Genomic DNA, 10,365 nt, shown 5'->3' with positions numbered 1-10,365 from the left:
ACTATTGTTGATAAAATTCATAAAAAGTAATTTTAATGTAAATGTTATCTATGCAACTTACGTGACAAATCATGGATCTTATATATTATATGTCGCTATTATAATTGTTGAAAAATATTTTTAATTGCTTTTAAGTTTAATAAACAATGATAATCATTAAATATTAATTAACTTTTATTAATTATTTATTGAGATATGATTTAATTATTTATTTATTGTTCTGACACGTAACATAACCTTGCTTTCAAAGGTGTTAAAGATGTTTAAGGAAAGCTTTAAGTATTACAAATCAAAGAAGCCTCCACCTGTATTGGACGATGTGATAGATTTTCATCAAATAGAGGATGTAGATTCGAGCCTTGTAAGTTGTTGAAACAAATACAAATTTTGTTATTAAAAGATTTTTTTTTGGGTTAGTACAGAAAGAAGGAGAAACTAGAATCTGTAGACTGCATCCATGGGTTGATACCGGCGAATGAATGGGAAATATACGAAATTGAAGCTAACCCTGGTTTGATATACATAAAAAATCCCTTTACTACTGCTGGACAAAATTATTGGAGTGTGAGATGCTTGAGGGATTTTACTAAGAAGCCTAATAAGTTAAATATTGATGCACATAATTTGCTGCCTACAGGTGTTGATTGGTGGGATTACTGTGAAAAAGATGATAGTGTTTTGAAGAAGCTGAGATGGGCCACTTTGGGTTATCATCATGATTGGGATACTAAAGTATATTTATATTTTAATATGAGTATTATTGTTTTAGTATCAATATGTATTTTTGTTGTAGGTTTATAATGAGGAATCCAAGAATGAATTTCCTGGTGATTTGAATGAGCTGTGTTGCTCGATATGCAACCAACTGAACTTCAAGAAGTTTAACGCGGAGGCTGCGATAATAAACTTTTATCACTTGGACTCGACGTTGTCCGGTCATACTGACCACTCCGAGCAAAACTTGGAAGCGCCATTACTGTCCTTCAGTTTCGGCAGTTCGGCGATTTTCCTCTTAGGCGGACAAACTTTGGACGTTAAGCCAACGGCTCTAATGATCCGGAGCGGTGACGTAATTATAATGAGCAGAGACTCCCGATTGTCCTACCACGGAGTGCCAAGAATCCTTGAACCGAGTGTTGTAACTTGGGAAGACTCCTACGATCGGTATTCGAACTACTTGAAGAACAACAGGATTAACATGAACGTGCGGCAGGTGTTGAACAGAAGCGAGAAGCGTTTAATAAATTGATGCAAGAGAATACTTTTAATTTGTTTACTTTTCTAATATCCTTAAGATCTAATGTACGGGTTAATTACGTGTAGGCTGCTGCACGGGCACATATCAATCAGCCCCATGAAGTCGTACATGTTAACTGAGACCATCCAGAGTCTCTTCATAAGGAAACATTTTACGCAGTGGTGACTCTTGCTCGCAATCTGATTGCTGGGTTTCATCGGCTTAAAGGTTGTCTTCATTTTGGACTCTTTGCTCTTCAGCGACATCTACAAATAAAACATACTTTCGTGCATCTTATATAATGCAATAAAATTTGATTTACCTTTTAAATTACAGCGAAAAGAGAAAAGAAAACAACAAAACGTCAGGTACTATTTCGTCCCCACTGCGATTGTTTCTATAGCTGAGGTGACTTCGATTTTCGAAAGCTGTTCCTTTTTTTTTATTTCGAAAATTTGCTTCAAAATGTCATAGTGATGTTTGCCAACGGCCACGGAATTATCTTGATGATATTACCGACCATATGCATGTGGTACGGATTCTACAAAGCCCTGGAGTGTGTCTTCAAAGATAAATCTGCCGAGTATTCGAACCGGATTGTAACCCTTGTGCACGCCTGCATCGTTGCTTACCTGGGGATTGGGGAGTGTTTCGTAGACGGCTGGGCTTTCAGCACGTCCAACGATTACGTGACTAACTCGCAAATGACGGTGCTTCTTCTCAGTCTGGGCTACTTCCTGTTCGATTTGGGCTGGTGCTTGTATTACAAAACTGAAACTAACGTTATGATCGCCCACCACATCTACAGTTGCTTCGCAATCTACAGGACACTGCAGAAGGATCAGTACGGTAATCAGGCGGCATGTTCTTTGGGCGGAATGGAGCTGACGAATCCTTTGCTGCAGGTTCGTTGGTTCTTGAGGACGCACGGCTTCCAGAAAACCACAGTGTTCACTGGGGTGGAGTGGACGTTCATCGCCTTCTTCCTGGTATTCAGGATCATTTTGGGTACCTTCGTTGGCTATCAAATAGTCTCTAATCCCACTCATGATTGGGAGTACAAAGGATTGGCCATAATGTTTTACGCAGTCTCATGGGCTTTTGTCTTCAACATGTACAACTACGTCAATAAAAAGTATCTTCGGGCGGAATTGGTCGCAGCCAGCTCCACGTTGTTAAATCGTAACATATCTGGCAACTCATAACGTTACCAAATTATTGATTATTTTTATAAAATAAATATATTGAAAAGATGTAAATTTATTACTTCAAAGTTTTTATTAATTCAATCTTTTGTTTACTTTTGTTGAAGCTGTCTTTGTAGTCATTTTCTTTGTTTTGAGCTTTTATATTTCATTGCTGCAAAATTATAAGAGCTTGCAGTTCGGAATGCAAAGAAGACACTTATATAAATATTCTATTCTTCATAATATTAGATTTCATCTTCATACTTATCCTCATCTTCCCTTTTTGTTACGCCACTGCTCCATATGCTCCAATGTTTAATAAACACAAGAAATAACACAAATTTAAGGACAGTACTTGACATATAATAATAATGCTTCTATGACTCATATTTTATTATATCAACTGTGTTGACTTGTAGCTTTAATTACAAAAAACATATCTAAATTAATTTAGACACATTTTATTCTCAATAATTTTAGCTCTAATTTACATATTCAATATTTAATATAGGCGAAAATCAAAAAATAAACATGTTTTACGATTTATCAAGTATTCATTGCTTTAATTTAGTCAATTTATATATCAATATATTAAAAAGGCAACTAAATAACAATAGATTGTCGTATTTAATATACACATTTTATTTTTCAACAAACATTCTAAAAACAAAAGACATTTGTTGATTATTAAAATCATCCAACTTCAATTAAATTATGATAGTTAACATCTCGCAATGTATAGAGGACATCATAATTGTTGTATACACATTTTATACATTACAATTTCACTCATATTCGATGTTAGGTGAAATGATTCCATTCAGAAAAAAATAGTCTGAAAATCATCACCCGTTTTAAAGTTTCAATTATTTAATTATTTTTTTCTTATATTTTTAGAAGTAGGGAAACTAATAGCCGAATGCTTAAGTTGCCCTATTCACGATCGAACCGGCCACGGTTCGAATCCTGGTCAAGCCAGGCTCCCTGTGAGTGCTTGCAGCAATAGGGCCATCGTTCATCACAGTCAAATGAATGAGGTACAGCATACGGACCTTCAACCAAGTCGATGGACAATGACAGTGTTAAGGATAGCAGCAGATTCACAGTGAAAGGAAATAGTGGAATCGCAGAGCATTAATATATTACTGAAGTTAACCTACAAGACGACAGCCAACCAACAAATTAAAATCAAATCATCATAATGATAACTATCCACCGGAAAAGATTATCCATTCAATGTCAACCGCGATCTTAAATTTATTCAATATTCACATTGATGAACAGATTGTGAATAAAATTATACGATATAAAAAAAATATTTTTATGGCTAATAAGCAGATGACCTGTGATTATAGCGTACCCATAGAAGACATATAGTGTGTAAAAGTTCTTAATTGAATCTCCAAATGCAATATATCTTTCATAAATATATGAAAATATCTTAAATAATTGTCGTATAATAACTAATTTACAAGTTCATTAAATACATTAATTATAATGAATAAATAACTGATCGTATATAATGATAATAATGGCTTGTAATGGAATGCAAATGACGGTTTTGATTTGAATTCTAGCTAAAATTAAAAGTGCGGATTGAATCGACGTCGTGTTTCTCTTTTTATCCGAGCGACATCGAATGGCATGTAATGATCGGGAAATTGATCTATAAGGTATGTGGGTATTCGCGCGATGAGACCAACCCGATTCAGGTTTCTCTGGCATATAATATATTCCTGGCTCTCGGCGGTGACGCGAATTAGTCCGCGCACTGATTAAAGCGAGGTTTCATCCATCCTTGATTAACAAGAAGACCAGATGAAATAAAAAGACCAGTTGGAAAGGGAAAAAAAGAGAGAAAATGAGGACAATAAGTTGATTGCGCGCAATTAAACTGGATACGGTCCCACGTGATGGGAGACAGTGGGAGACACGATCAGTTTCGTAATTCCTCCTTCATCATTCCATCTCGCTTCTGTCTTCCTCGATATGTTCAAATCCTTCTTCAAGAATCCTTTTTCGGCGCGGATATCGCTGTATAAATCATCGCATCGGACGTCTTATCTAGTTATCTAGGGCCTCCGCGCACGTAACATTCAATAACACCGTTCTCCTTGCTTACTTAACATCTGTGTTATATTGCGGCCGGGGCATTATTACCGCACGCCCATTAATCATCTCGAAAATAAACTCAACGGCCTATTACTAATTAGAATTATAAATTACTTGTTCAACAACTTGATTCATTATATGGTGCGCGCGTAAGGCATGTAAGGCCGCAGCACACGTACAAGAAATCAATCACATCTCGGACGAAAGACGAAGAAGATGAGGCCAACAGCAACAACATGCATACAAAAAAAATAATGATGGAAAAAAAGAAGAAACGACAACAATAACTGAGAGACGGGCAACGAAAAGGAAGAAGCAAACGAATGAGGAAGACGAGGAGCAGAGAAGAATTTTAGCCGGAATTAAAAACAAAAGCAAGAAAGATGGAGCGACGCAGAAGGAAGAAAGATTGCATAATGGAACGGCGATTAACGAGATGTATTTAAACTGTTTTTGCTTCCACACTCATCTGCTCCTTCTTGTTTTTATTAATCTTCGTCTTACTCTCTTATGCATTCATTTACTTTTTTTTTCTTTACTTTCGTTCCATTTTCACCGAACGCATTTGTTACCATCTTCTTTGAACTAATTGTAAAATCAGTTAATCAACTTGTAAATCATTTACTTCGATAATTAATATATCCATACTCTTTTATGTTTACTAAATTATTCACACTGATCTTCATTTAATGAGATACAGTATTTTCAGAATTTATTAATCTTTCAAGGATACATATATATTTTAAACTATTGTTAAGTTAGTAGATTTTTTTAACAAAATGAACATTTAATCTGATTTAATCATAATAAAATATAATCAAGGACTTTGTATAAACTTAACCTAACAGAAAATAATGATAACTCATTTTAAATTATGTTACTTCTTGCAACATCAGAAAATATTAAAGTTCAAAACGATAATCAGTAAAGATGAAATATGAAAATGACTTTTTTTTCCATGATAATATGGCCATTACACTGTTATGTTTGCGCTGCGTTAGTGCAGGAAGCTTAATATAAAGAACCATTATTTATTCAGCGCTGCATTCGCTTCCTCGACTGCTTCATTTGTGTTTCTTTTCCTTTTCCGATCCTTTTTATTTATTGATTCGAATGGGAGTCGGTCGGCAGCAGCAGCAGAAGGATGAAGATGAGGAAAAAGTAGTAACCAAGTAAGTGTGCCGAATCGGGAAGTTATTTCCAGTGGAAATTGGAATAAATCCTCCGGTGCAGTGGACTAATTCAGAATTCCCGCAACGGAAGTGTACTTCTGCGAACAATGAAATCGCTCCGCAGCGTGCTGTTGTTGCCGTTGCTGCACTACCGTTTCCTGTTTCGACCCTCGCCGAAATCAAATCGGTTTTGCGTTTAAAATTTCTCGTAATATTTGCTGTTTGCATGTTGTTCTTTTTTTCCATTCTTCTTTTGCTTGGGGTTCCTCCGACGAATGTAAACGGTTTTTAGTGTTTCATGATGTACTGGCATATTGCATGCGATACGTAGGAGAGAAACTTGTCTTGTGTGTTTTATGTTATAACGAATACATTATTGAGGGCTCGGGGCCCATTCCATAAACAATTCCTTCTAATGTTCTCTTATTAGTACCGCATTACTCTCTGCACGAAAAGAACGATCCACTTAAAAAAAATGGGAAATATTACCATTTATAAATGATGTAAATGTGCCGGATCAAAGGGAATGCAGTGTTCGACTTTGTTAATCATATCACGATTATTTTTTCATAAAACGACGTCCAATTTCGAATTCTTATCATATGCAAAGCCCTGAAAGTAATTGTAATGAAAACAAAACTTGATAAAATTATTATTACAAGGTGCGGCAGAGAAATTAATCGTAAAACGATCATTAAAATAACTACATTGTATTGTTATCATACATTTAGTATGTAATGAAATAAAACATTTTAATAAACGCTCGTTCATGTTCCTCATTCTTTAGATTCTACGCTAATAATTTTCAAATACATGCATGCATTGTTATAGTGTAAGTCTAAAATAAGGAACCGCATAGAGTATTTCCGAATGGAGATAATTAAATTGGTTCACAGGTGTACGAGAGAGAGTTTTTTTTTTAAATTCCTAAATCAAAGTTGGATAACAATTAAGGTAGCTCGATGAGGCTATGTCCACACAGCAGGGTGATTAGTGCGAAAGTGTGGGTCGGTCTGAAATAAAGCGAACGTGTAGTCCGCATATGCAAGGATCAATTAAGGATGCATTAATTACGGTACACGTTTTAACAGTTAGCGCGCAGCTCTCGTTCGAGGCATAAAATATAATCAAGCCATTGGCGAATTCCCATCGGGATTGTTAGTGGATATGATTTATTTTCGTTACATGAATTCCGTTGATTAGAATGGCATCGAAACGACGATGATGGCAGCGAAAAAACTGCGCAAAAATGAAAACGAGGAATGCATAAATATATATCGCAGCGGAGTGCTAATAAACTGCACTGCAACCTTGCTGTATTTATATTGGCGATCTTGGCTCTCGTTCAAAACTATCAAAAATAATTGCTGAACATATTTTGTATAACTACCTATTTCCAAACAAAATCCATAATTAATTAACATAAATTTTACTTATAATATAGTGGTGGAGAATGAACGAATTTTCTATATTTATTAGATAGTTTATAAAGTTAATAACAAATTAAAAAACACCATTATTGTAATTATACGATATATTTATTGCATCTCTATTTTCAATACATAACATCCTCAAGTATTTTCAGGGGATTTTTAGTAGAATGATGATTTTTTTGATATTTTGTTAATTGTTAATTATTATTGACTTTCAAAGTTCTGAATAACTTTATTAAGAATTTTCTATTGCTAAATCAAAATTATTATTTTAATTAACTACAATCAAGATTATTGGATATTATTGATAAGGAGCTTAAGATGTGCCAATAATCATAAAGCTTAAATCGATTTGATTCGATTTCGAGTGTGCTTTTCGGTGGAGAACGTTCGTCCTTTTCGGTGCATTTAAGGCACGTTTCGGACAAGGCCAGGACTATAATTAAAGCCGGAGCACGTACACGCCGTGCAAACACCGGGTAGATCGCATTTATCAAAAACTTGGACGCTATTTTGATCGTCGTAAATCAACGGTTGCAGCGGCATCCCGAAAACACGGCGATGCGCGAATCGTTGTTCCATAACTACCCAAGTATATATCTTCCTCTCTCTTTCTTTCTCTCTTCTGGGACAAGGTGTGGGATGCGAGGATGTCCTTAATTACCTCACCAGATCAGCTTGCCATCTGCAATTACCTTTCAGAAGTTTTCAGTTTCTTGAGAGAAATATTTCGCTAATTGCATTCGAATCGTCTTTTTTTAATAACCATATTTTTAAGAAATTTACTAAAAAATACGTAATTTAAAATAGAAAGCAGACGGTTGAAAAACAGTAGTCAACAATCCTTTGAATAAATGCAAATATACATGCAATAAAATATTATTAAAAAGTTATTTGAATAAGGAACATTTTATTACTATACCTTTAAAAAAAGTAGTAAACATAGTAAAATATATTCTTTTTATGAATAGAAAGCAGAAGGTTGAAAACCAGTAGTCAATAATCCTTTGAATAAATGCAAATATACATGCAATAAAATATTATTAAAAAGTTCTTTGAATAACGAACATTTTATTAATATACACTAAAAAAACTAGTAAATATAGTAAAATACTTTTTTATGACTCTAACTACTTTTACAAAACATTGGCTGACGAAACTTTCAGTTTCATATAATTAAATTGTATTTATATAAAATTAACAAAAAAATAACAAATTATGAGCTGAAGTCATATGGACAATGGAAAGTTCTTAATAATTAGTCTTATCCTTATGTATTAATGTTTGATAAATTTTATTAATAAGAATTTCATATTCCTATTAAAATTTTTAATTTTAATCCTGGGTTTATAAAATAAATTTAATATTTATATAACCCTTTAATAGTTTAACCGAAAATTAAAGAAATTATTTAAAACAGCCTAAATAAATTTAATAAAAATGTATAATTAAGAAAAAAAAAGACGAAAAGACCTATAGTTAATAGCATTTTGTTTCAGTTAATATTATTGGTATTTATGAAAATATTTAATTTTGTTTTTTTTTTGCTGTTGTAATAAACACTTTTGTTATTATTAAGAAAAAAAAATATTATTAATACTTTAAAAATTTCAAGTTTTACTTCGTATTGTTGTAAATTAGAAATAGTATGTATGAAATTTCGAAACAATGAAAAGGACCTTTTTTAATTGTACACCACTAAAAAGATGTACCTGTATATTTACACAAATACCCCCACTCCAAAGCTTTACTTCTTGTTTTGTCGAGTTTTCCTATAAATAAAGAACGAACAAACAATAACAATTCATTAACAACCAACATATCAAGATGTTCAGATTCATTGAAGAAGCTCACAAGTACAAAGACAACAAGGTATGTCCTTGCATGACAGTCCGGGAGTTGAGGCGTTACACCAAGAAGATGGTGCGAGCAAAGATGCTTGGATTGAAAGGTGTGGATTTAACCAGATACGTGAGTAAGCTGATGGAGAGATCAGCGAAGCAGTATGGATTTCCGGAATGGGATGCTCCCTTGAAACAAAGCAAAGTAGAGATTAAAAAAGTCATCAAGGATAATTTCGAAAAAGACTATTCCGATAACGTAAGGGATCTCACTTTTCACTCCTTGTATCAGTATAAATTACCAAAGAAGGTAATCAAAGTGTCTATCATAAACGAGGAAGATAAACCCGATTCCACAAAGGATAAAGTTCAATGCTTGGATCAATCCAATTCTAAGGAGAATAATTTGTTAGATAATTGGATTAAGATTCTCAGGGATTTCCCAAAATCGAACTTAAGATCCTTAGAGCTTCCGGACCCGCTCAACGTTTCTGAAAATTCGAGAATTGAATTGATCGATGAGGAAATCAGATTAATTGACAAACATTGGAAATCGTTAATTATCATAGGAGATGTTATTGATGGAATAACATCGCAAAGGGAACCTGAGAGTTTCGCCGAGATTTTGCTAGTTGACATAATTAGCTCTGTCGATGAAGCAGAAATAAGATTCGATTTCGATGGATATCTGAAGGAGGACCAATACAAGCTGATTGAGAAGAGCAACTTACTGAGTAACCAGAGCAAGAGGAGGATTGAGAGTAATGAAATATCGAAGAAACTTCTGAGGAGCAGCAAGAACGCGAGTTTTGTAATGTTGAAGCAGAAATGTTTAAATGTTCAGGATAGGTTAGAAATGTTAAAATTGAATTTGAAATATATGGTTTGATTAATAAAATAAAATAATGAACACTTTATTTTTATTTCCCGATCTTCATTTTCAGGATTTTTTCTGATGAGAAAAAGTAAAGAAAAATAATCTATAAATTATCTTATTTTTTTAATTTGATAAATTTTATAAAATCTAAGCATAATTTGATTTAAATTCATATTCGATTAAAATATTTGTTCAAAAATAAAAGAAACTTCTTTTTATCTTGTTATAATTTATATGTTCGTAATCAAATTTATATTATAAAATAAAGCACATATTTAAAAAGTTATAATTAACAAGGAAACTATTTCTTTATACCTATTACATTTATAATACGATTTATAATTAAATTAGTAAAATTTATTGATATTGTCAATGTGTTTGGAAACTTTTGGAAATACATCAATACTCATATAGTGGTTTAAAACAGCGGTCCCCAACCTATTTGACATCATTGAAACGAAACTATCAAGAAGCCATCAATTTGTTTGCAATACTCTTTTACAACA

At 33.3% G+C, this 10,365-nt stretch overlaps 2 protein-coding genes across 2 annotated transcripts; both read left to right on the top strand.

Moving 5' to 3' along the window:
* Positions 1-223: 223 nt before the first annotated feature.
* On the top strand, positions 224-1,259 carry LOC108563895 (DNA demethylase ALKBH1). Its single transcript, XM_017922701.1, has 3 exons — positions 224-361; positions 418-732; positions 794-1,259. The coding sequence occupies exons 1-3, from the start codon at positions 260-262 to the stop codon at positions 1,247-1,249; spliced, it is 873 nt and encodes a 290-aa protein (XP_017778190.1). The 5' UTR covers positions 224-259; the 3' UTR covers positions 1,250-1,259.
* Positions 1,260-1,713: 454 nt separating this feature from the next.
* On the top strand, positions 1,714-2,442 carry LOC108563892 (transmembrane protein 136-like). The gene has a single exon (XM_017922698.1). The coding sequence runs from the start codon at positions 1,714-1,716 to the stop codon at positions 2,440-2,442; it is 729 nt and encodes a 242-aa protein (XP_017778187.1).
* The last annotated feature ends 7,923 nt before the right edge of the window (positions 2,443-10,365 follow it).

The sequence above is a fragment of the Nicrophorus vespilloides genome, unplaced genomic scaffold (assembly GCF_001412225.1).
Source record: "Nicrophorus vespilloides isolate i.1.1-1 unplaced genomic scaffold, Nicve_v1.0, whole genome shotgun sequence".
Taxonomy (NCBI): domain Eukaryota; kingdom Metazoa; phylum Arthropoda; class Insecta; order Coleoptera; family Silphidae; genus Nicrophorus; species Nicrophorus vespilloides.
The sequence above is the reverse complement of the archived record's forward strand: the minus strand, read 5'-3'. Positions and strand labels throughout refer to the sequence as shown.

Excerpts from the sequence above, each read along its gene's own strand:
- LOC108563892 (XM_017922698.1), top strand. The coding sequence starts at position 1,714 with ATGTTTGCCAACGGCCACGGAATTATCTTGATGATATTACCGACCATA.
- LOC108563895 (XM_017922701.1), top strand. The coding sequence starts at position 260 with ATGTTTAAGGAAAGCTTTAAGTATTACAAATCAAAGAAGCCTCCACCT. Across the intron at positions 362-417 it reads AGGATGTAGATTCGAGCCTT|TACAGAAAGAAGGAGAAACT; the intron begins GTAAGTTGTTGA and ends TTTTTGGGTTAG. Across the intron at positions 733-793 it reads ATCATGATTGGGATACTAAA|GTTTATAATGAGGAATCCAA; the intron begins GTATATTTATAT and ends TTTTTGTTGTAG.